At 54.2% G+C, this 22,053-nt stretch overlaps 2 protein-coding genes across 2 annotated transcripts; both read left to right on the top strand.

The window, feature by feature from the left end:
- The first annotated feature begins 3,603 nt into the window (after positions 1–3,603).
- Positions 3,604–12,524, top strand: LOC119239428 (alpha-1-antichymotrypsin-like). Its single transcript, XM_037503972.2, has 6 exons — positions 3,604–3,668; positions 5,611–5,708; positions 6,097–6,746; positions 7,842–8,115; positions 10,492–10,642; positions 11,590–12,524. Exons 3-6 carry the CDS (start codon positions 6,113–6,115, stop codon positions 11,833–11,835), a joined length of 1,305 nt encoding a protein of 434 aa, XP_037359869.1. The 5' UTR covers positions 3,604–3,668; positions 5,611–5,708; positions 6,097–6,112; the 3' UTR covers positions 11,836–12,524.
- A 6,489-nt stretch (positions 12,525–19,013) lies between these two features.
- Positions 19,014–21,530, top strand: LOC119238138 (putative serpin A13). Its single transcript, XM_037501854.1, is given in 7 exon segments — positions 19,014–19,127; positions 19,129–19,183; positions 19,186–19,566; positions 19,776–20,046; positions 20,449–20,563; positions 21,183–21,208; positions 21,449–21,530. Coding segments are annotated over 7 exon segments (1,044 nt in total).
- The last annotated feature ends 523 nt before the right edge of the window (positions 21,531–22,053 follow it).

The following is a 22,053-nucleotide window of genomic DNA, read 5'->3' as shown; positions in this document are numbered from 1 at the left end:
CTGCCTGGCTGTTCCTCTGTGCCCTTTTATAATAAGTTGCTAAAGGTAGAAAGTGTGTCCCTGAGTCCTGTGAGCTATTCTAGAAAACCAGCCAAGCCCAAGGAGGGGGCCAGCAGAAGCTCTCATCTATGTCAGCACATCTGAAGGGGCCGGAGCTCTCTGCAGGCACATGATGCTGAATTGAGCTGAAGTGTAAGTGGCCCAGCTGGTGCCACAGAGAATTGCTTGGAAGGAGCCTCAGGGGCAAGAATATTCTTCAGGGACTGCTGTTCTGGGGTGCAAACAGTCCGTGGAGAGGTGACCTGGCGGGGGGAGATGACCGTGGAGAAGCCAGCTCATTCTGGAATGGTTCCGCCTGGTATCAGCTGTGCTTAGCTTTTCTGCGTTTTTCTGCTTAGCTTCCCTGACGCTCGCCCTGAAGACAATGAGCTGTGCCTTCCTGGCAGCAGGGGTGTGGGCCCTGCGGGGCCCGGGCACACCCAGGAAGTCTGGAGGAGCCCGGGGGGAGGCTGGCATGATCCATGGTGGGGGTTCTGAGGCCTTGTTCTGGGGACTCACTAAGAAAAGTGAGCCCCGCAAGATCCTCAGTGGTGTCCAGGGAAGGTAGAGGGCTGTCTGCTTTTCATATTGACTGAAGCTTCAGACTAAGCCAGTTCCGTTTTCAAGAAAATGATGCTTCCTCCGGGGTGGAAAACTGGGAGCATGCAGGTGACCCGTGGGGCAAGATTATTACTCATGCCCAGTATCTGTTCGCATCTTCTGTCTCATGGTAATAGAACCCCAAATGTCTACCAGGCACGTGACAGTCCAATGCAAAATACAGCCGCGCTCCTCAGCCCCGTGCGGCCCCACCACCAACTCCAGCCAATGCAACGTAGTGGAAGTGACGTCAGCGGCCTTCGGGTCATTCATTTCAAAGGACAGCGTCCACCGTCCTGCCCCTCTTGCCTTCCTATTGAGTGGGAGGCGGACACGGCCATGAGTCATCCTGGACAGAAAGGCCACCACCAGCAACGGCAGAGCAACAAGACACAAGGAGCCAGGTCCACGGCAGCCACCGTGCCAGCCCACGGCCGACCTCTGGAACTACAGGCGCGAGAATAAACTGCAGTCGTTGCTGCAGCAGCCTTGGAGTCAGGGGTTCCTGAAGGATGGGATGGCATGGGCGCAATCAGAGAGAGTGAGGAAGACACAGACACAAAGTGTTTCGTGCTAGTATCTCCTGCGGAGGGTCTCAGCGGTTCTGCATTTATGCACGCAGGCAAGCGTGAGGGAACTCAGTCTATGCATCGCAGTAAAGCGGAAACAATCAGTGCATTCCTTTCCCGGGGCCATCTGGCGTCTACGGACACTCTAAAGAAAAGGTGCCCTTTAGGGTTAATGAAGGAATTATACTTAACTTCATGACTAGGTTAGTCAATCATTTAATACAGGGGATAATCATCAGCGCACATCCTTTCGCTGAAGCTGTGACATCAAAGACCAGCTCTAGCTTTACAGCCTCCAGCTGGGAGCCCGCATGGAGCGTGGAGTCAGCAGCCTTACTAATCAGTAGCGTCTCCTGTTTGCCGGCCTCTCCTTCTCTTGAATCATCACGTTTCAACTAAACTTCTAAAAGGTATAGGGTCAGGAGCTTAAAACAAATTCTCAGCGTGTTTGGTTGAGCGTGCTCACCCACCTAGTCTCCCCCAGTGTGCCTGAGCCCCAAATCAATGTTTAACCAGAACTTAACTTCCCAAATAGGTTGTTTGCTCCTGTGGCCAAGAACAAAAGGTAGAGAACAGTATGCAGGTCATGACAAGATCTTCAGCCCCAAGGTGCGAGGCGCCAGGAATCTTCAGCCCCACGGTGTGAGGCAATCAGCCTGCCCTGGTGGCAGGACCCCCCGCCACGAGGGTAAAATCATCTCTTTACCCTGTTTCCTGGGGATTCTGGGTAACTTTAAACTGTCCAGTTCTAAAAATGTTTGGAGCCTGAAAGGACATGTCATTCTTTCAGGGAGAACAGAACAAACTCTCCTTGGCCACTTCCGTGCTCCATTGTCAACAAAACTGAGATGCCTCACTAACAAACCAAACACAGATCCTGTCGCACTAGAGCAATATTTAGTCTGACTGCACATCAGCTTTATTACCATCACGTCAGGCATTTGGGAGGGGGATGGAAGCATGAAGATGCCCTGCTCTTTGCCTGTGCTGTGTGCCCGTGGACTGGGTGCCCGTGGACTGGGTGCCCGTGGACTGGGTGCCCGTGGACGGGGTGCCCAAGCCATCCCCGCACCATGAATCCAGTGGTTTTCAGACTGCATTCTGTGGAACACCAGAGGGTTCCACACACATTTGTTAGAGGTTGTTGGGAATGGAGGTTTGTGACTACACAGGATTATGGAGATTTTTCCCTTGGGAGAGCCCAAGAAAGGTCTGGGATTAGCTCAGAGAGATCTGCAGGTCAGAAGGGAGAGACAACCAGCTGCCAGGTGAACCAAGAGTGGAAGAGCAACAGGACGAAGGGCCCCAAAACAGAGCTCCCCTTAGAGTCTGGGGCCCTCAAATCCATCGCCCCTCTCTGAGGGTAGGGCCTGAAAATGAAAATCTGTAAGAAAATAAAGGTGCTACATTTAAAAACTATATCTGATTGTGTATCAAGATTCAAATCACAGACACATCAAAGAGAAGTGACTTGTAAAGAAATCAGATGAATTGTTTCCTGGGACTTCCCCTGGTGATAAATTCTGGGGAAGATTTTTGTAGTGGGGAGAAATATTGCGGTGAGGCCAGAGGTTCAGGGCTGAAGGAATTCACCAGAGACAGAGAGGAGAGCAGAAAAGGCGTATTTATTGAAATACACTGATGAGGGGAGCAGCGGGCAAGATGGGAGAGGTGCAAAGGAGAGGATTTGGGGCTCCTTTGTATACCCTGTCTTCGAGGGCTTTCTAACTTGGGGCGCCAGTTGGCACCAGGGATGTCTGGTCAGGCTCTGGCCTCTGACACAGAAAGGAGTTCTGGCCTCTGCTCCTGCATTCCTGGAGCTGGGCTGGCTTTTCTGGTCATGGTGGTCAGTCACAGGGCCGGTTCCCATGGCAACCTTATCACTTCCCTTATCTATCGAGGCCTCCCCTACTTGCTTTCTGTGCAAGGGGTGGGGGGTTAGTTTTCAAGCTTATTAAACGGTATCCCAACACTTTCTTCTCTGAGTGTTCTGACTTGTTTACATGGCTCCTGACGAGTGTTTCATAAACAGGAGGGGAAAAAACCTAACAAGGATGGTTATTTAAAAAAAAAAATACCAATATCAGGGAATTTTCCTGTGTCCCGTTCTCTGGATGCCCAGTGTTCCTCAGTGAGTAATTTAACAAACCAAAGAGAAAGTGAAATGAGGAAAGTTTTGGGGGTTTTGTTGAAACAAGGCAGGTTTTTGTTTTTTGTTGTTGGCGGAAAAAAGTATGAGCGCTCTTGCCCTCACTGAACTATTTGAGTAGATGTAATAAATCCCTGTTACCAGAAACCACCATGGGGCCGTCTCCAGTCTGAGAGCAACACTTCCTTGGGTGGCCCAGCCAAGGTTTCCCAGAGGGGGAGGAGTCCCTCGCAGGGATAAATAAGCCTAGCATCCAGGCATCCCGCACTCCCCGGCCTGCAGGGACGCCCTCCTCACAGCTCTCCCGCCAGGTAATCCGGAGGCTTCCTCTAGGCCTTCTCCTCAGGCCCCCAGAAAGGGGCAGTGGGAGGGCCTCAGAGTGGGGCAGTGGGAGGGCCTCAGAGGGGGATGCCCAGCCCTGCGGGACAGTTGGGGTCCTGGTTCTGAATCCCCAGCCCTCCCTGGGGCTCTGGGTTTTCACACCTGCAGGGGGATGGAGGTGCTTGGAGCCGTTTCTCCTCTAACACTCGCGCTGACTCCAGCCAGGATCCTGATTCACGGGTACCCCATACCATAGTGCCTGCAACCCCTCCTCCTCAGGACACGAAGTCCTGCAGGACGGGTGCCTCCCTCCCTTAGTCTGACCCCAGTAGGGCTCCTGAGGGACAGAATTATTGTGCCCACCCGGGGCAGAGGCCACAGGGTGGGGTGGGGGGGCTGAGGGTGGGGAGTTGTCCCAGGGCCCTCACCTCAAGGACCCCCAGCCGGGAAGGGCAGCCTGCCTGCCAGCGTGTCCAAACAGACAAGACTTTTTCTCCAAAAATAACTTTGTGAGAAAAAAAATGTGTAACTGTTTCCCCAAGAAATAGTTGCGTCAGCCTGAGCATCAACAAGCAGGGCCCGCAACCGAGTGGCCTTCCTCGCCGGGTTTCTCCACGGCCTTTGAAGAAAATCACCCCAACTCCCTCTCCTCTTGCCCGTACTTGCTTCCCCTGCTTCTCCCTCCCCCGCCGGAGCTGCCCTTTCTGCTCTGAGCGGGGCCTGGGTGGGTGGCTGGGAGGGTGGAGGCTGCGGGCCCAGCAGTCCTAGTGCTGCAGCCACCAGCTTTGAAATCAGCCTCTCCCCGGTCTTTGAGCCTCCGCTGCATCCCCTGCGCCCTGGGCTGGAGCTGGACCTGCCGCTCCTGAGAGCAAGTTCACCTCCTGCTGCACGTTCACCCACTGAGAGCAGGGAACACCGATGGCTCGTGTGTGTTTTGGAGTTGCTGGGTTCTGAGCGCGGGTCCTCGGGTTCACTGCGGGAGAGGTGTGGGCAGAGCTTCCTCCTCAGCGGCGCGCGGTGTGTTTCCCGGGCGAGTGTCCCCACGAGACAGAGACGTTCGTTACATTTGAAAGAGCAGGTTTATTAGAGAAGGGGACAGAAGAGCAAAGGACACTTGCGTGGACACTGGCAGGCAGAAAGGGCTGCCCCGAAAGGAACAGGCTTGCTGAGAGAGGCCTGCCTTGTCGCAGGCGGGCGGCCTGGAGGAGAGCGGCCTCCGCTGAGGGAGGTCAGTGCTGAGAAGCCCCGGCCTGGGACAGGGCACGGACAGGCAGGAGGCGGCTGCCCGGGGAGGGACAGAGAGCTGGTGAAAAGAAGCCCCTGCACCGCCCTGAGAGTGACTGCTCTTCTTTTGGGGGAGGGGAGCCTGCTTCTCCCTGGAGGGGTTTGTTGGTTGTTGACTTTGAATAAAGTATGTAGAATTTGAAAGAGGCCGGATGTCTACCCTGGCCCTCAATCTCCCGTATCTCCACCTTCAGGCCTGTGCGCAGGCTCCCGACACCCCCTGCTGCAGCCTGATGCCTGCTTGGGTCCTCGGTGAGCTGGGCGCTGGGGCCTAAGGACCTTGGTTCCTATAGCTGGGTTAATGGCTGTGTTAATCCTTTCTACCCCCCCTCCAGCTCCTGGCATTGTGTGAGCCAGGTTTCTGGGGTTGTGGCACCTCCTTTCCCGTTTTTCTATTCTCCTCCGCCGTCACTATAAGTCAAACCCCTTCACCCTTTATCTCACGGGAGCCACTCAACTTGTGCAGAGATGGGACTCATTCTCAGAGAGGTGGGAATCCACCTCAGAGAGGTCGCCCCACAGCACTCCCAGCGGCCCAGAGGAAGCCCTCCAGGTCCCTGAGACCTGAAGCCCATTGTTTTCCCCTCATCGGGAAGGCTTTGAGGCTTCCCAAGGCAGGGATTGCAAAGAATGTTCTGCCTCCCTTAGGTCTTCACGCCAATCATCACAGCCACCAAGGCACCAGCACTGCCCAGCAGCTTTTTGCGCCACCTGAACCCTCACTAGGGCCAGCCCCACTCAGAGAGGTGAGTCGGGCCCAAGGTCTTGTTTCCTAATTGTATTAAAGTTCCTTCCCATTAAAGTCTCATGTTTTGTGTAAATGCAGCGGATGGCAGAACCCTATATAAAATAGTCAGGTTTGTGGGGTTTGGGCTGCCCCTCTCCCTGCCCTGTAACACCTTCACCTCTCTGTGGGGAAATGACATTAGAGTTCTTCCCTCAAAGAGTGGGAGGGAACGTGGAATATAATCAGGTGTAATTCATATGTGTTGGGTACCTGGGAGGGCACCTTCCTCGGGGCAGTCACAAAACCAGCTCAAGGCAGAGGCAGGAACGCAGGCCCCCAAGGGAGCGGTGGGACAGGAGCAGGTCACCCTCTGCTCTTTCTAGACTTACTGGAGCTCTGCTTTTCAGAGTTGAAGGCAAAGGGATGTCACCCCTCCTAGCCCTGCTCCTGGTGGCTGGGCTCTGCGCCCCCGTGCGTGGTCAATCGGAGGACATTCCTGAGCAGGAAAATGTGGCCCAGGAGGGCCAGCTCACGGGCGCGCCCAGGGACACCCTCCGATTAGCCTCCAGCAACACTAAATTTGCCTTCGGCCTCTACAAGCAGTTGGCTGCAAAGAACCGCAACAGGAATGTGGCCTTCTCCCCGCTGAGCATCTCCATGGCCTTGGCCTTCCTGTCCCTGGGGGCTCGTAGCGCCACCTGGACAGAGATCCTGAAGGGCCTCAAGTTCAACCTCACAGAGATCCCTGAGTCAGAAATCCACCAGGGCTTCCAGCACCTGCTGAGCACCCTCAGCCGTCCCAACGACCAGCTGCAGCTGAGCCTGGGCAATGCCATGTTCATCGACGAGTCGCTGAGGCTGCTGGAAAAGTTCAAGGCTGAAGCCCAGGCGCTGTATGCCGCGGAGGCCTTCTCCACCAGCTTCATGGACACCGCCGCTGCCGAGAAGCTCATCAACAGCTACGTGGAGAAGAAAACCCAGGGGAAGATTGTGGACTTGATCAAGGGCCTTGAGCAGCCCACGGCGATGGTCCTGGTGAATTACATCTTCTTTAAAGGTGGGGCCGGGCTTGGGGGTGGAGGGAAACACTCGCCTTGGTAGCTCTGAGCCTTCAGGGGTCTTTGTGTCCCAGCTCTGTGGAATGTGTAAATCGACACATTCCAGGCAGAGGAGGGTGCCCTGGGCTGGGGGTGGGAGGTCCAAGCTGGCCTGCCTGATAGGCATTGTCTTCCTTCATGGGGTTCCAAATTCCTGGACTCTGCAGAGGAATCCATTAACCCTTTGTCTGAACTGGACAAAGGCCTTTTTATTCTGATTTAAACTTGCCCTGCTAACAGGACTGACCTCACCTTGGAAATCCCTCCCAGGACTGGCTGGGAGGGGGCGGCCTCCAGGAAGGTGCATGGCCGGGCTGTTTAGAGGCCAAGGCTGGCCGAGAGGCACAGATGCCGCGCTACTGGCTGCTGAGCCTGAGAAATTGTCACAATCCCAAACCCCCCTGGATTGGGGGTGGGTTATAGGGGCCCCAGACTGAGAATCCAGAGTGAATCTGGGCAGATCACAAGGACAGCCCGTGGGTGGACGTGACCCGACGTGAGGGGATCCATCCATCCCTGCAAGTTACGAAAGATAAGCCACACTTCTCGACCCATGGCACTGGGGATGCCTGGTGCCCCTGCCCCCCAAGATGTCACCATTGCCCATGGGGTTTTGTTCTTGGGGTCCTCCCGGCACCATTCAGGTGCAGATGGCTCACTTGGATGGGCATTCCCCTCTGTCTGCAGCAAGCAACCCACACACGGGGCTCAGCCTCTTTCCTCCTTTTTCTCCCCAAACACTCCCCCAAATGTTTTGGCCTTTCTCTTGAGGCTTCAGGGATTGCCAGTGTCTCCCAGGGAGGTCACCTATCTCCTCCTCCCCTCTTTGCACTGTCACATTTTTGGCTTCCCACTTAGCAAATGAACCAGGTCTTTGTTTCACGGCCTCCTGCCAGGCTCACCCCCAACAGCTCACCTATTTAGCAGGTGCTTTGGCCAATGCAGGCAGGAGAAACTATTTCATTCTTTCAAGGGAGAAACCTTGGGGGACCCAGCAAGGGAGCAGGCAGGGCAGCCCCGGGTCACAGTTCTCTGACCACTCCATCCTCCTCTAGCCAAGTGGAAGAAACCCTTTGACCCCCGAGATACTTTCAAGACCAAGTTCTACGTGAGCAAGAGCAGGCCGGTGACGGTGTCCATGATGAGCATGGAGGAGCTGACCGCGCCCAACTTCCGGGACAAGGCGCTGGGCTGCACGGTGCTGGAGCTCCAGTACACCAGCAACGACAGTGCCCTCTTAATCCTCCCTGACACTGGCAAAATGCGGCAGGTGGAGGCCAGGCTGAGCCCCGAGACCCTGAGGAGGTGGAGAGCCTCGCTGCAGATGAGGTGACTAGCCCAGGCCTGATACCTGCCCGCCCTCCTTCCATCGGGGACACCCCCTCTTCCTCAATGCCCACTGCCCCCCCGTCATGCAGGGCCTGGTGGAGGTGGTGGCTGGAGAACAGGTACTGGGATGGGTGGAGTCTGGGATCACCTCCCCCTTGGCTGCCTGCGTGGCTTTGGGCTAATTTTCTCCGATGATGATGTTGGACCGAACGGGGAATCTTTAACATCCGCTTAGGCATGAGTAATCCCGACGCCCACGAGTGTTCTCTCCTTATCTTTACCTCTTCAAAGTCAAGGTGGACACAAGGAATTGTGCCTGTTGAGGTGAGACAGACTGAGAACTATTATGTTCCTTCAATCAGCATGTGTCGAAGGGTTAAATGAACACCTACTATGTGCCTGGCACTCATTTAGACCCTGAGGCTGCACTAGCAAATAAAAGCACAATTCCTTATGCTCATGCAGCTTCCTTTGAGAGTGACAATAAAACCATACAATCAGCAAGGAAATTATTTGATGTTTTTAGAAGGTGAAAAATAGGCGTAGGAGGAGAGTAGAGCAGGGTAAAAAAAAAAAAAATTAGGAAAACTGGACCAAAAGGTAGTTCGTGATTTTTAATAGGGTAACCATTAGGCAATATTTGAAGGAAAGGATTAAGCCACATGGATATGCTGGAAAAGCATTGTACTTAGAGGGAACAGCCGGTGCAAAAACTCTAGCACAGAGATACCTTCGCTGGTGTGTTTGAGGATCAGTGAGGCCAGAGTGGCTGGAGCAGAATGAGTGAGAGGAAGGGTCTGGGATCAGGGCGTGGCTTGCTTGGGGTATGCAGGGCTGTGCAGACCCCTAGAAAACTTTAACTCTTCCTCCTTAAGTGAAATAGAGTCATCTTGAGAATTGGGCCCAAAACTGAATGACCCGAATGTTGTTTTTGAAGGACTATCGGCGATGCTGAGCGGAGAATAGTGTGCAGAGGACAGGTGTTGGGGCGAGGGGGGGCGGAGGCAGGGGCCATTTAGGAGTCAAGGGCAGGAATCTGGGTGCGATCAATGAAGGTAGGTCCAAGGAGGATATCTGGTTCCAGATAAACCTGAGGGTAGAGTCAGGCCAGGACATGGACTTCAGGAGACGAATATCAAAGGGAACAAGGGAGGCAGATGTAGTGCTGGGCCCTGCCAGGGGATTGGGTGTATAGGGAGGGGGTGCAGGCAGCTTGACAAGGAGGAGAGTCCCGACACCAAGTCCAGCTCCAAGGCTCACGCCCCAGGGCAGCCTGACCTTGGCCAGCCACTGCTCTCCCCTGGGGCTCAGCTTCCTACTGAATGGAGAGGAGCATCCTGGCCACCGATGCTGCGTGTCTTGGCTCCTGCTCAGCAGATCCCAGGAGACCCCTGGACACACATCTGACCCCACAACACCCTGTGTTCTTCCTGCCTGCCTGAAACTTTCCTCCTCTAACACGAAATATCTACCACATAGCAGGGGCTTGATGACTAGTTGTACATGGATAGAATATTCCCTGATTTACAAAGCACTGAGAAAACCTGCCTCAGACATTCCTGGCCCGTGGTGGGTGCTCAGTAAATATTTACTGAATGAATGAATCGCAGAGGAATAGATGCCCTCTCTATGCCCATGGACTCAAAGTTTAACGGGAGGTACAGCCTCCTCATATTTGGCGACTGTAAGGCCTGAGAGACCATGACAAGATTCTTAAGGGAAATGTTGCAGAGAGGTGGGGCTCAGAGGGTTTTTGCCTAAGAACTCACCAGTTCAGCTCAGAAGCAGTCCTCATCCTCAAGGTGCTCACTGCGGAGACAACGTGGGAGCTTCAGTTCATTGTTTCAGGATCCCCCAGTCCCTTCAGATGTAGCCACAGGCCCTTCATGCTCTGCTCAGCCCCTGCCCATGGCCTCTCCTCTCTCCTCCCCCCACTTGAAGGCTGCCCTCCAGGCTATGGGGCACCCCCACTTTCTTTCCACCTTCCTGCAATTTCTTCCACCTGCTCCTTCCCTCCTTTTCAGCTCTGTTCCCTCCTTTGGGACTCAGGCTCCATGCCACCTCCTGCAGGAAGCCTTCCTGGTGCCCGTGGAGTGGGTCGCCCCGGCACAGTCTCCCAGTGTGCTTGCTGGAGTGTGGGTGTTTCTGGCTGCTCTTCAAGCTTCAGAGAACAGGCCAGGCTCGGATCCCTGCCCATCACACAGTGGCACTTGCGTCTGTGGATGGACAGTCGCGAAACTTGGGAAAGGAGCATTTATTCCAGCAAGAGCAGGGGAGGCTGGAGAGGAAATAAGGGAAGACCAGACTGTGAGGGGGGGTGGGGGATGTGGGTACCCAGCCAAGCGGATGTTCAGGTTTATGTTTTTCATTTCTTAGCCTCATAGATGAGCTCTACCTGCCCAAGTTTTCCATCTCCAGCAACTACCAGCTGGAAAATATTCTGCCCAGGCTGGGTATAAGAAAAGTCTTCACCCACCAGGCTGACTTCTCGGGAGTCACCGGAAGGAAGAATCTGAAGGTTTCCCAGGTGAGTCGCTAGGCCTGGGATACTACTTGAAGGGTGGAGGCCACGCACACCTTTGGATAATGTGGAATCATCCCATCACCTTCCCTGGGACAACCCCTCCCCACACCCCTGCCCCCACCCAGAAGCATGAGGTTACCACTGTGCTGGGGCTGACCCCCCACCCCACCTCCCCCTGCAATATCACAGGATACACAGCCTGTCACAGGGAGGACCCTGGCTTGGAATTTGTGTGGCCCCCACCCATGCTAATGCCTACAGGGGCCGAGGAAGTAAATCCCTCTGCCCCTCAGCTTTGTCATCTGTAAAGCTGGGGTGAAAGTTGTTGGCTAGCATGCAGCGCCCGCAGAGCAATAAGAGGTGATGGGCAGTAACCACCGCCATGTGGCTGTTGTGATGACAACACACTAAGAGTAGACCTTGCACTGCGCTCCCAGAGCAGAGTGGTCAGAAGGGCGGGGGGCAGCTGGGCAGCCCCCCACTCTCCTCTGTACCCCACCTTTCAAAAGGTGTGGTAGTGGGAGTGCACAGTCCAGGGATGGGAACCACATCCTGTGCAAAGCAGCCGAGAGCCTGGCCCAAGAGAGATCTGCTCCAGCTGCTTTGAAGTGGAGAGGCTTCCAGGAAGTTGCATGCAAGAAAAACATCTGGCGTTGCTCTTGTCCTCCCCGCCCCCAACAATAAGTGGGGAGTGGCTCAGAGGGGGGTCCAGAGCAGGGTGCTTCCACCCCATTCTCAACCCCCGGGACCCCGGGCAGATCACTACTGCCCCTGAGCCTCGTCTGTCCATGTGCTGGGACTATGCCAACCCGCGGCAGGCCTGTGGGGGACAGATGAAGAACGCCAGGCCAGCGGCGGCTGCTAAATGTCAGTCCCCTCGGAAGTGCTCAGGGAGGACACTTCCCCTCGCCATCCTGCCTGTGGTGGGTAATGTTCTCGTGTCCCCACAGATGGTCCACCAGACGGAGCTTGACGTGGCTGAGGTGGGCACGGAAGCAGCGGCCGCCACAGGAGTTAAAATGATCCCCTTGTCTGGAAAATGGGGCCCGATGAAAATTATGAATTTCAACAGGCCCTTTCTGTTGTGCATCGTCTCCAAAAAGACCGAGAGCATCCTCTTTCTGGCCAAAGTGGCCAACCCCAATCAGGGTAAGGCGCCTTCCTCCCTGAGCAACGGCCCCGCCCGCCTGCACTAAGGAGCCAGGCGCCCGGGCCTCTGTGTACGAAGTGGCGGGCCAGATCCTGCCTGCATGTCCGTGACAGTGGCTCTGCCAGATGGGCCCGCACGCAGGGAGCCCGTGGACTGTTCATTCGGTGACTTGGAGACCACCTGACAACAATCATCTTCCTTGGACTGGACACCCCTTATGCCCCTGCACCTCGATCTGACTTCAAGCCTCCTCGGCCCCTGTTGCAGCCTCGTCAGCTCACCAAACCTGGCTTTATGCCTGTGACCCTAAGGTCCCAATTGGGGGGGTGAGAGGAGTAGGGTAGGTTGAGGACCCTGCTGCTCTCAGGCTGATTCCTATCTTGGGTCCCCAGTTCCAGTTTCATTCTCCCCTGGGATGTGCCCATCTACCTTTGCAGAGGCTCCTGACCCCAGACCACATCTACACAGCCTTTCCACCCCTTGCGGCTGCAGCTGAGCTGGGCCTCCCCTCCTCTAGGATCTCCCTCTTTGGCCCCTTGGCACCCCCAATCTGGGGAAAGTAGGTTCACGGCTGTAGCCTCTCAGCTGCTTTGCCAGGTCTGAGTCCTCTTCACCATAGATGAGCCCCCGACTCAGACGGCAGAAGGGAGCCCCAGGAGCAAAGACTAAATGCACCAAAGCAACAATAAATGCACAAAACAAGCAGTCCTCGTGCTCACTCATTCCTGCGTCCCCAGATGCTGTGTGACAGGCGCTGAAGATGGTGTCCAGGAACTAAGTCGTGGAGATCCTAATGCCAAGCAATCTGCTCAGGGCTGTAACTGGAATAACCTGTGATGATCCTGTCTTTAGCAGTTTGAAAGGGGTCTCTGGTTCTCAACTATGGCCAGGAAAGTATTCAAAGCTAAGTGTGGGCAAAGCAAAGTTTATTTAGTGACAGTATACCCAGGAAGGGGGCCCGAGGGGGCAGAGTGCATGGGAGAACAGTTGCATCAACAGTGGGGGATTCCTGTCCTAAAGGAGGTGTAAAAGGCAGCTCACGCTGTTCCTTCCTGGGGTTGATGGTGCAGCTACTCCAGATGTTGGTTCACTGGTCCTGACAGGAGTTTCTATGCCATGCCCCCTTCAACTGCACTGCTGGGGGCGTAGCTCAGTTGTATCAGCCCTGGCAGGTTGGGGTGGGTGTCTGCCTTCCCCCTTCTAGGAAGGTTTTTCCTGCATCTTGGATATAGTTGGCTGTTAGTTTTCTTAGGCATCACTCTCCCTGCCCTGACTGCCTGACACTATGAGATGGATGCTATTATTAGGCCCATTTCATAGACCAGGAAACTGAAGAACAGAGAGGTTCAAGGTTCAGTCATTTCTCCCAAGGCCACTGGATTTTGGGTCCTGAGCATGTGTGAAGTCTCCCCCATACCAACAAGCAATTCTTCAACACAAGCAAAAGTCAGAAGTGCAGAAGTCAGTTTAATTCTGACACTATCTGCCTGGAGATGGCATCAGATTTTATACAAAAGATGAGACCCTTTATTCATAGCAGACTGGTATTACAAAACATTAAAGCAAGTTCTTTGGAAAGAAGGAAAAATAACACAGGTGAAAAATTGGTATCTGAACCCAAAATGCAGAGTGGCAAAAATGATTAATGATTCCTCATTTTTAATCTCTGATGGATAAGGGATTATCTATAGTAAAATAGTTGCAACACATTGTGAAGTTTCAAACTTAATGCAAAAGTGAGAAAAGAGAACAATCACACAAAGGCCAGAAGGGAGAAAAAATTAAGGATGTTGACGTAGGTTTCTCAACTTAAAGAGGTCTACTACTTGAAAGCAAAAGGTGAAAGTTAAAAATGTATTGTAAATCCTTAATCCACTGAAGAAACACAAAACAAAGAAGGATAGCTAAAAAGTCAATAGTTGAGTCAAATGGCAACATATACACAATTCAAATAACCCCAAAATAAGATAAAAAAGGAGGAAAGATGCAAAAGACAGATCAATTAAATAGAAAACAAATAGCAATTTAGGAGCTCTGACTCCAACCAGATTGATAATCACTTTTTGTAACCAAAATTATAACAATTCATTCACACATTCATCCATTTATTCACTAAATTGGTATTAAATATTAATCATTGAAGTCTTGTGGAGACGTCAGTGGTGTACAAAAGTGTCAGGGTCCCAGCCCTTGGGAGTTTTGACAGGTAAACTTGTAATTGGAATACAAGTTGTGATAGTCATTGGGAGTGGGGTGGGCCGGGCTGGGTCTCTACCTCACACCATATTTCAACAAGTCAAGGTCCTTATGAACATGGGGGTAAATCATCAAGATTTTGGCAGTCGATTTCTAATTCTGACCCCAAAATCATAAACAATAAGAGAAAAAATAGACAAATTGAAGGTCATCAAAATGAGAAGCTTTTGTACATCGAAAGCCACTATCAAGAAGAGAACAGTGACAACATACAGCATGAGAGAAAATATTTTGCAAATCATGTATTTGAGAAGGGTATTTACTGTATCTAGAATATTTAAATAACACTTATAGCTCCATACTAAAGAGGCAAACGATCCAATTCAAAACAGGCAAGAGGCTGGAATAAATAGACATTTCTCCAAAGAAGATCTACAAATGGCCAGCCAGTACCGGGCAGGTGTGCAAAGCACTCACCAGCAGGGAACACAATCCAAAGTGCAGTGAGATACACCTACTAAGCCCCCTGCATCTACTCACCCTAACAACAAGGACAGTGACGATGACAATAATGGAAAATAACATGTTGCCCAGGACGTGGGGAAATGAGAACACTTGTGCCTATCGATGGGAACATAAGATAGCGCCGCTGTTGTGTGGTAACTGCCTGGCAGGACCTCAACAAATTAAACATAGAGTTACATGTAAGTCAGCAGTTCTGTTTGTAGGTTTACGCCCAAGAAAAACAAAACCGTATATCTACACGAAAACCTGTACTTGAATGTTCAGAGCAGTTTTATTTAGAACCAAAAAATCTGAAATTGCCAAATATCCATTATCTGAACCATGGATAAGCAAAATGGGGTCAGTCTAGACAATGGGATATTATTCAGACATGGAAAGGACTGAGCACTGACTCCTGCTTCTCCGTGGCTGAGTCTCGAAAACATGCTGACTGAATGAAGAAAGGCTCAGAAGGTCACGTGTCATAGGACTCCGTTTATATAAAATGTCCAAAACAAGAAAATCCATAGGGATGGGAAGCGGCTTTCAGGTGCTGGGGTGAAGGGTAGGGATAGGGAGTAATGACTGATGGGTCAGGGATCTCCTTTAGGGGTGATGAAAATAGTTTGAAACCCAATAGGCGTGACGGACAATTGTTCACCGTGAAGTGTGTCACATGAATGTCGAGTGTGTTTGTAACTATCATGTGGCGATCTTTTTTAGATGCTAATTCAAACAAACCAATGGTAAAAAAGCATTTGGAGGGCCTCCCTGGTGGCTCAAGAGATTAAGACACAACCTATGAAGCTATCACCAGCCACTGCAGCACGAGTTTGATCCCTGGCCAGGGAGCTACCCACATGGCGCAGCAGACCTCTCCTGACTCGCCCACTGCTCCCCTCAGCAGTGTATTTCAGTAGATTCACCTGTTCTGTTCCCCACTCTGTCTCTGGTGAATCCTCTCACCCACCCTCCACACACACCTTTGGCCTGTACCCCACTTCCTATATGCATAAATAAATAAATCAAAAAAATAAGCATTTGGAGCCAGTTAGGGTAACAATCACTTGCTGTTTGAGGACATTAAGGATTCACGTTTTACGTTTTTAAGGTGTGATAGGTAGCTATGATTTTTGAAAAAAATCCTAGAGATAAAATGGGATGATGTGTAGGATTTGCTTCAAAATAATTAAAGAATGAAAACAATTCAGAGGTGTGTGGGAAAAATTGTTAGCCTCATGTCAACAAGGGGCTCACTGTACAGTCCTGCCTACTTTTATGTTTGAATTTTTCCATAGTAAGATTTGAAACAAAGATATTCGTGTGGGCAGGATTATGCCTTACTCACCAGCTCTACTGTGCCCTCAGCAGGCCTGGGCATCCTGTGGTGGCTCAATACAACAGATTTTATAATGGGCTCCTACTGTCTCCTCCCCCGGGTGAGCATCAAGGCAGAGACCTGAAGGCCCGGAGAAGCCAACGGGTGGTGACGGTGCAGGAGTTGATGTCCAGGCAGTGGACGAGCAGAGCAAAGCTAATGTTGCCAAAACAAAACTGGAGAAAATTGTCTGGCTACACCCCTCACCCACAGAGACCTTGTCTCTGCGGTCAGCCTGCAGGCCACCCGGAGCCATCCCACCACCAAGCCAGCTCCGGAAGGACAGCCCATCTGAGTTACGAAAGTTTTGCAAATACTTTCTGTACACATTAACTTGTTTGTGCTGCATTGAGTGGAAAGTTCTATTGATGTTCCTGAAGAATTTGTCACTACAAAAAAAAAAAAAAAAAAAAGCGCTATTGTCACAATGAATAAGACATGGTGCCTTTTTAAAAAAGATTTATTTATTTATGCATACAAGAATTGGGGTGTAAGCCAGAGGTGCAAGGGGTGAGAGGATTCACCAGAGACAGAGTGGGGAACAGAACAGGCAGACCCACTGTAATACACTGCTGAGGGGAGCAGCGGGTGAGTCAGGAGAGGTCTGCTGCACCGTGAGGGTATCTCCCTGGCTGGGGATTGAACTCGGTGCTGCAGAGGCTGCGGACAGCTTCATAGGTTGTGTCTTAACCCCTAGCGCCACCAGGGAGGCCCGCCATCGTGACATTTTAAAGTGCTGTACCTGAGCTCCTTGGAGAAAGACCAGAGACGTGGGTGCCGAGAATGCACCTACTCTGGTGGGTGGATGAGAGGAGGAAACCCCAGGGCAGGGTTGGGGAGGGGGGGCGCTCACTGCAATTTGCTCTGCTCTTTACTAGTTGCAAAGGCTGACCTTAGGGAGCCCAGATTTGACCTTGGGGGCAGCTGCGGTGGTGGGAGGGTGGAGGAAGGCCTGAGACTCAGGGGAGGCTGGCCGCAGAGTGAGGAGTGATACTCAGACCCCGACACCAGCCCAGCACCTGGGCACCGCCGTGCTCCCAGCTCCTTCTCCAGGCATGGATTTCCACACCTTCCGACGGGTGGGGGGGGGGCGCGGGTTGTTTTCCTCCCGGCTGTTTGTGCTGGACATGGACATTAGACCAAGGGCAGCCACAGCACGGTCTGTGTTGATCCCAGATGTCCAGCCTGTCACCATCCTCCCCTGCAGGAACGGGTTTCTGTGTCCTGAACCAGGCAGACCTGCTGGAGCACCCCGGCCCTCGTGAGGGCTTCCAGAAAGCCCTCCACTTCAGGTGAGTGTGGCGCTGGAGGTGTGGTTGGAGTCCCAGCTCCCCAGCCAATGTGGTGAACCGGCCACAAGCCATCTCCTGAGGTCCACATGTGCATAAGTGCATGCACACACTTGCACACCCGTACACACGCCTCCCTGCCGCTCTGAGAGCTGCAACCATAGGCTGCGGTCTGGATGGTGCTGGCCCACCCTGCTGCCATGACCTTCCACATACGATTGCCTCTGTTGCAATCCCTTTCCGGGCTCTCTCCTGCTCCATCTTCCGGTATCAGCTCAGGGCCACCTCCTCCAGGAAGCCTTCCAGGGACTCCTTGCTATCTGTGCCTCCTCCTGTGCTTTTCCCACCCACTCTTTGTAGGTCTCTTCTGGCTGCCGCTGCTCAGAGAACTGTAATCAGCTATCTGCGTTTCCTCCTCCCACAACAGCTGGAGGAGGCAGCTCTTTCCAGGCAGGGCCCAGGCTGCCTTCCCCTCATGTCCTGACTGCCAAATATTTCTTGAATGAGTAAGTCAACCAGTGAATGAACCAAGCTTCTCCCTCAGCCTCTTTTCCCATCTGTACAATGTCAGATTGAGTCATGGCATCCTGTCAGCCCGAAAGCTCTCTGGTTTCAGAGACCTGGCTGTGCCCAACACAGAGCTCGTGAGAGTGTCCGCGTGCCTGCCCCCCAGGCCCGAGCCCCCTGCAGAAGCGGCTGTCCCTCACGCCCATCGTGCAGCTCAAGCCCTGGCACGGGGCAGACTCTCAGCCAGTGTTTGCCCAGCGAGTGAACGAAGGAACGTTAAGTAGAATAAGAGGCTGACGTCATAACCTTCACCAAAGCGGGTTCCCAGGGACAGGGAGCCTTCTCTGCTGTCCGCCGCCCTGGGGGATGACAGTTCTGCAGACGAGGATTTCCTGGAGGCTGCGTTTCAGCTGCTTCTTCCCTCTACAGAGAGAACTTAGGCTCAGAGGGGGCCAGAGCCTCACAAGATCACACGGAAAACCAGAGGGACATGATGACCAGCAATTCTGTCAGCACTTTATCCAAACTCAGGGGGACAGACAGGGCCAAGCAGGATTGCCGCTGGTGGAGCTAGGTTGGGGAGCAAGGTGTCAGGGAGCAGGGTCCCCAAGGACCAGGAAACGCTTGTGCCCCAGGAGTGCAACTGGAGTCCCAGAGTGCACCTGCTGAAGAGCCGTGCAGACATGCTGCTCTTCCGGCAGACGCTGAGCGCTCACCTCTGGACATATATGTCAGCATTCGAGATGGGCACGAGAAGCAGGGCAGAGTACCAGCCGGTGGCAGGACAGAGTGGGACTTTCTGAGGGACCTTTGACAGAGAACTGAATGAAACGAGGCTATGAGCCATGGAAAGGCCTGAAGACAGGCTGTTCTGGCAGCCAACCGTAAGTGCAAAGGTCCTGAGGTAGAAATGAGCTGTTAAGCTCTAGACTAGCAAGAAGACCAGGGTGGTCAGAGCAGACAGAGAAGGGGAAGGACGGTCAGGGGTGAGGACAGCGAGGGCCAGATCATGCAGAGGCCCCAAGAGGTGGTGAGAAGTTCTCCGAAGTGGAGGGGAGGGGACGTCTCGCCGGAGTGCACACCCCCTTTCACCAGCTCTGGTTTCAAGTCCTCACTCTGCCACCTACAGGCGGCTCACACTTGGGCAGGTGACTTGGCCTTCCCGAGCCTCCGTTTCCTTCTCTGCCAAGCGGGGGTATTACTGCCTCCCCGTGGGACTGGGGTGAGGGTGAATGAAGGCCGGCTATGGAGGCGCCTGGCTCAGAGCAGCCGTGCCTTGGATAGCGTGGGTTACTGACACTGCTATCATTGTCTTCCCAGGGCCCTGCATGCCCACCACGGGCCCTGAGGATGGATGCCCCGCGGTGGTGGTCGCTGGCCACTGTGTTCACGGCCACGGCTCACTGTCTGGCCCTGGCTGACCCAGAGGATTCTGATCTCCTCAACCCCAGTCCCCAGGACAGCCCCCCCCAGGCCTGCTCTGCCCTGCCACAAAATCTCCGTGGGCAACATTGACTTTGCCAACAGCTGGCTCTAAGGGATCCGGGGGCAAACATCCTCTTCTCCCCTGTGAGCTTCTCCTCGGCCTTGGCCATGCTGCTCCGAGACACCCCTGCGGCCAGCAGGACCCAGCTCCTGGAGGGCCTGGGGTTCAACCTGAGCATGGTGCTCGAGGCTGAGATCCAGGAGGGCTTCCAGGATCTGCTGGTCAAGCTCCCCGGGCGGGACCCCCAGCTCCTCGTGACCTTGGACCAGCACAGGGTTGTCGGCCCATGCACGGGACCCTTCCGCACGCACCTTGACAAGTACGCAGAGAAGCAGACCCCGGGGACGCTTGGGGCCCGGGTGGAGGACCTCGGGAGCGAAACCGAGGCGGTCTCCACGAACCGCGTGCTCCTCAGAGGTAAGAGTGCATGATCAGCGTGGACTCTCCCTTCAGGAATGGGGGCTCCAATTGCTCCTCAACCCCTTTTCTCTCCAGCGTCCAGGAAGCCTCCCAGGCTTGCTTAGATGCAGGGCTCCCCCTCCTACTCCCCACAGCTGCCAGATGGGTCACCCCTAAGCCCCTGCTCAGTTGTCTCAAGGGCGACATGGGTGTGTCTCTCCCCTCAGCAGGGTGGGCGAGAGCCTTTGACCCAAGTGCCACCAGCCCCAAAGACTTCTTCGTGAGCGAGCGCAGGGCGGTGCAGGTGCCCATGATGAAGCAGAAGGCCGGCCAGCGCCTCCTGCATGACCCCGAGCTGCAGTGCACCGTGCTGCAGCTGGGCCACGCGGGGAACACCACCACCTTCTTCGTTGTCCCCCACCGGGGCAAGCTGACACAGCTGGAAGATGCCTTGCTTCCCGAAATGCCGATCAAGTGGGACAGTCTGCTCAGGACAAGGTAGGCTGCTCGCCCAGAGGCCGGGAAGCCAGTCCCTGCCTGCTAGCTTAGTCCCCTACATGTCCCCCAGGGTACTGCCCTCCCAGAGTGCTGACCCCCCCAGGGTACTGTCCTCCCTGGGCACTGTCCCTGCCTGCCCTGAAGGTGTCATGACTGGGGCCTGGGAGGGAGCACTGGATCAGGAGCCTGAAGCTGTCTCCAGCCCCAGCTCTGTGCTGACCAGCTTTAGAACGTCTTTCTGTGGCCCTCCCGAGGCGAATGGGACAGAGAGCAGAGGCCAGGAAGAGGCAGGGGGTGAGGAGAAGGTGCCCTCCTGGGTTGTTAGAGAGCAGAGGCTGCCGACTGCAGAAGCGTGTGTCAAACGCGCATCTCAACAGCAAACCAACTTCTGTCTCTCTACAGAGAACTCGACTTCTATTTCCCCCAATTTTCCATCTCCAGCACCTACACACTGGAGGAGCACCTCCTAGGGGTGGCTGTGGGCTTCCCGGGACACCCTGCACTGCACATTTTCAAAGTACGTTGGGATTGGGGTTTCAGGGGGCAGGCCGGCTCTTGATGCCCTTTGGCTACTGCTGGAAGAAGGCCAGTGTCTCCTTAAAGACAGAGGATGCTAACTCTGTCATCATGCGAGGCTCCTCCGTCTGCGTCTCTGCTCTTGCTCCACGCGCCACCCACCGCACAGGCCTGCCCTTGGGGCACACAGGAAAAGGGAAGCAAATTCAGGGCTGCAAGTGCAGAGGATGCTTCCTGGGGATGTCACTCCTGACCAGAAGGACAAGCTACAAAAAAGGGCCTGAGCAGGGCCCGGGGAAAGGCTGGGAGGAGAGGCTCGGCCTCTGGGACCCAGGAGTCCCCTATCTGGATGGACCTGAGGCCCTGGACAACCCTGGAAGCCATTCTGATGACCTGGAAGCCAAATCAGGGGCTTTAGGCCTAATCGTATGTGTGCTCTAGAAAGCTCTAGAAAGATCTGTGGAGGCACATAGGTCACTCCTGGCCCTGGGCAGAGAATGGAGGTAAATGGCCAAGGTCACGCACTGAGGGGAGAGTTGCAGAAGGTCAGAGGGAACATTGGAGAGGCGGGACCTCACAGGCTCCCTCAGCCCCTCTCCCACCTGCGCTCTGATGCTCAGGCCACACCTCATGGCAAAATGATGAGGTCAGTGCTGCCCTTCCTTCTTGCAGATGAGGACACGCAGCTTGGAGAGCTGAGGAACTGACCAGGATTCCCAGTCTGGTCAGCAGCAAGCAGGGTCTACCAGGTCAAGTTGTCCTACACCAAAGTGGCCTGGGTCCCTTTCTGCATTAGCCTGGGTCCCTGTGGCCTCCCTGTGCCCTTGAGGCGGCGTGGCGTGGAGGGCAGCATACCCGCATCCAGGTCCGGGCTTGTCCCGTCCAGCTGTGTGGCCTCCGGCAAGCTGCAGCACCCCTCTGAGCGCCGACTGCCAAATCAGATAACTGGGGACCCCGAGCCCATCTGAGAGGGGAAGTGACTTGCCCAAGATCACGTTGCCCTGGGGAGGCCAAGGGGTGCAGGGCCAGGTTCGGGGGCCTTCCGCAGACAGCGGTGTCCGTGAAGGGGACATGACGCGAGACGGCATTGCTAAGGCACGGACTGAGCAGCGAAGGGACCAGAATGAAGTCCAGCGCTGGGGCGGCAGAGAGGAGCCGAGGGAATCCCAGTGGGAAGGGGGGCGAGAAGGTTGGGTGAGCCACATGCAGTGTGGGGAAAGCAGGAAAAAATGAAACAAAAGGAAAGACCTAGTTGATCCTTCCTGAGAGATCAATCGATGATTCCAGAATTTTCCTTCCAGGTCACTCACAAGGCCACGATGACGCTGGACGAGGCAGGCTTGGAGGCCGCCGGTGCCACCAGCATCCAGCTGGCTCCCCGGTCTCAGCCCCGTCTTGACCCCACGCCCCCACCAGACACTGAATCCCATCGGCCTTTCCTCGTGGTGACTTTCCACAGGGACACGAGGAGCGTGCTTCTGCTGGGGAGGG

The sequence above is a fragment of the Talpa occidentalis genome, unplaced genomic scaffold (genome assembly GCF_014898055.3).
Source record: "Talpa occidentalis isolate TD23 unplaced genomic scaffold, MPIMG_talOcc4v2.1 talOcc4.11, whole genome shotgun sequence".
Classification (NCBI taxonomy): Eukaryota; Metazoa; Chordata; class Mammalia; order Eulipotyphla; family Talpidae; genus Talpa; species Talpa occidentalis.
The sequence above is the reverse complement of the archived record's forward strand: the minus strand, read 5'-3'. Positions and strand labels throughout refer to the sequence as shown.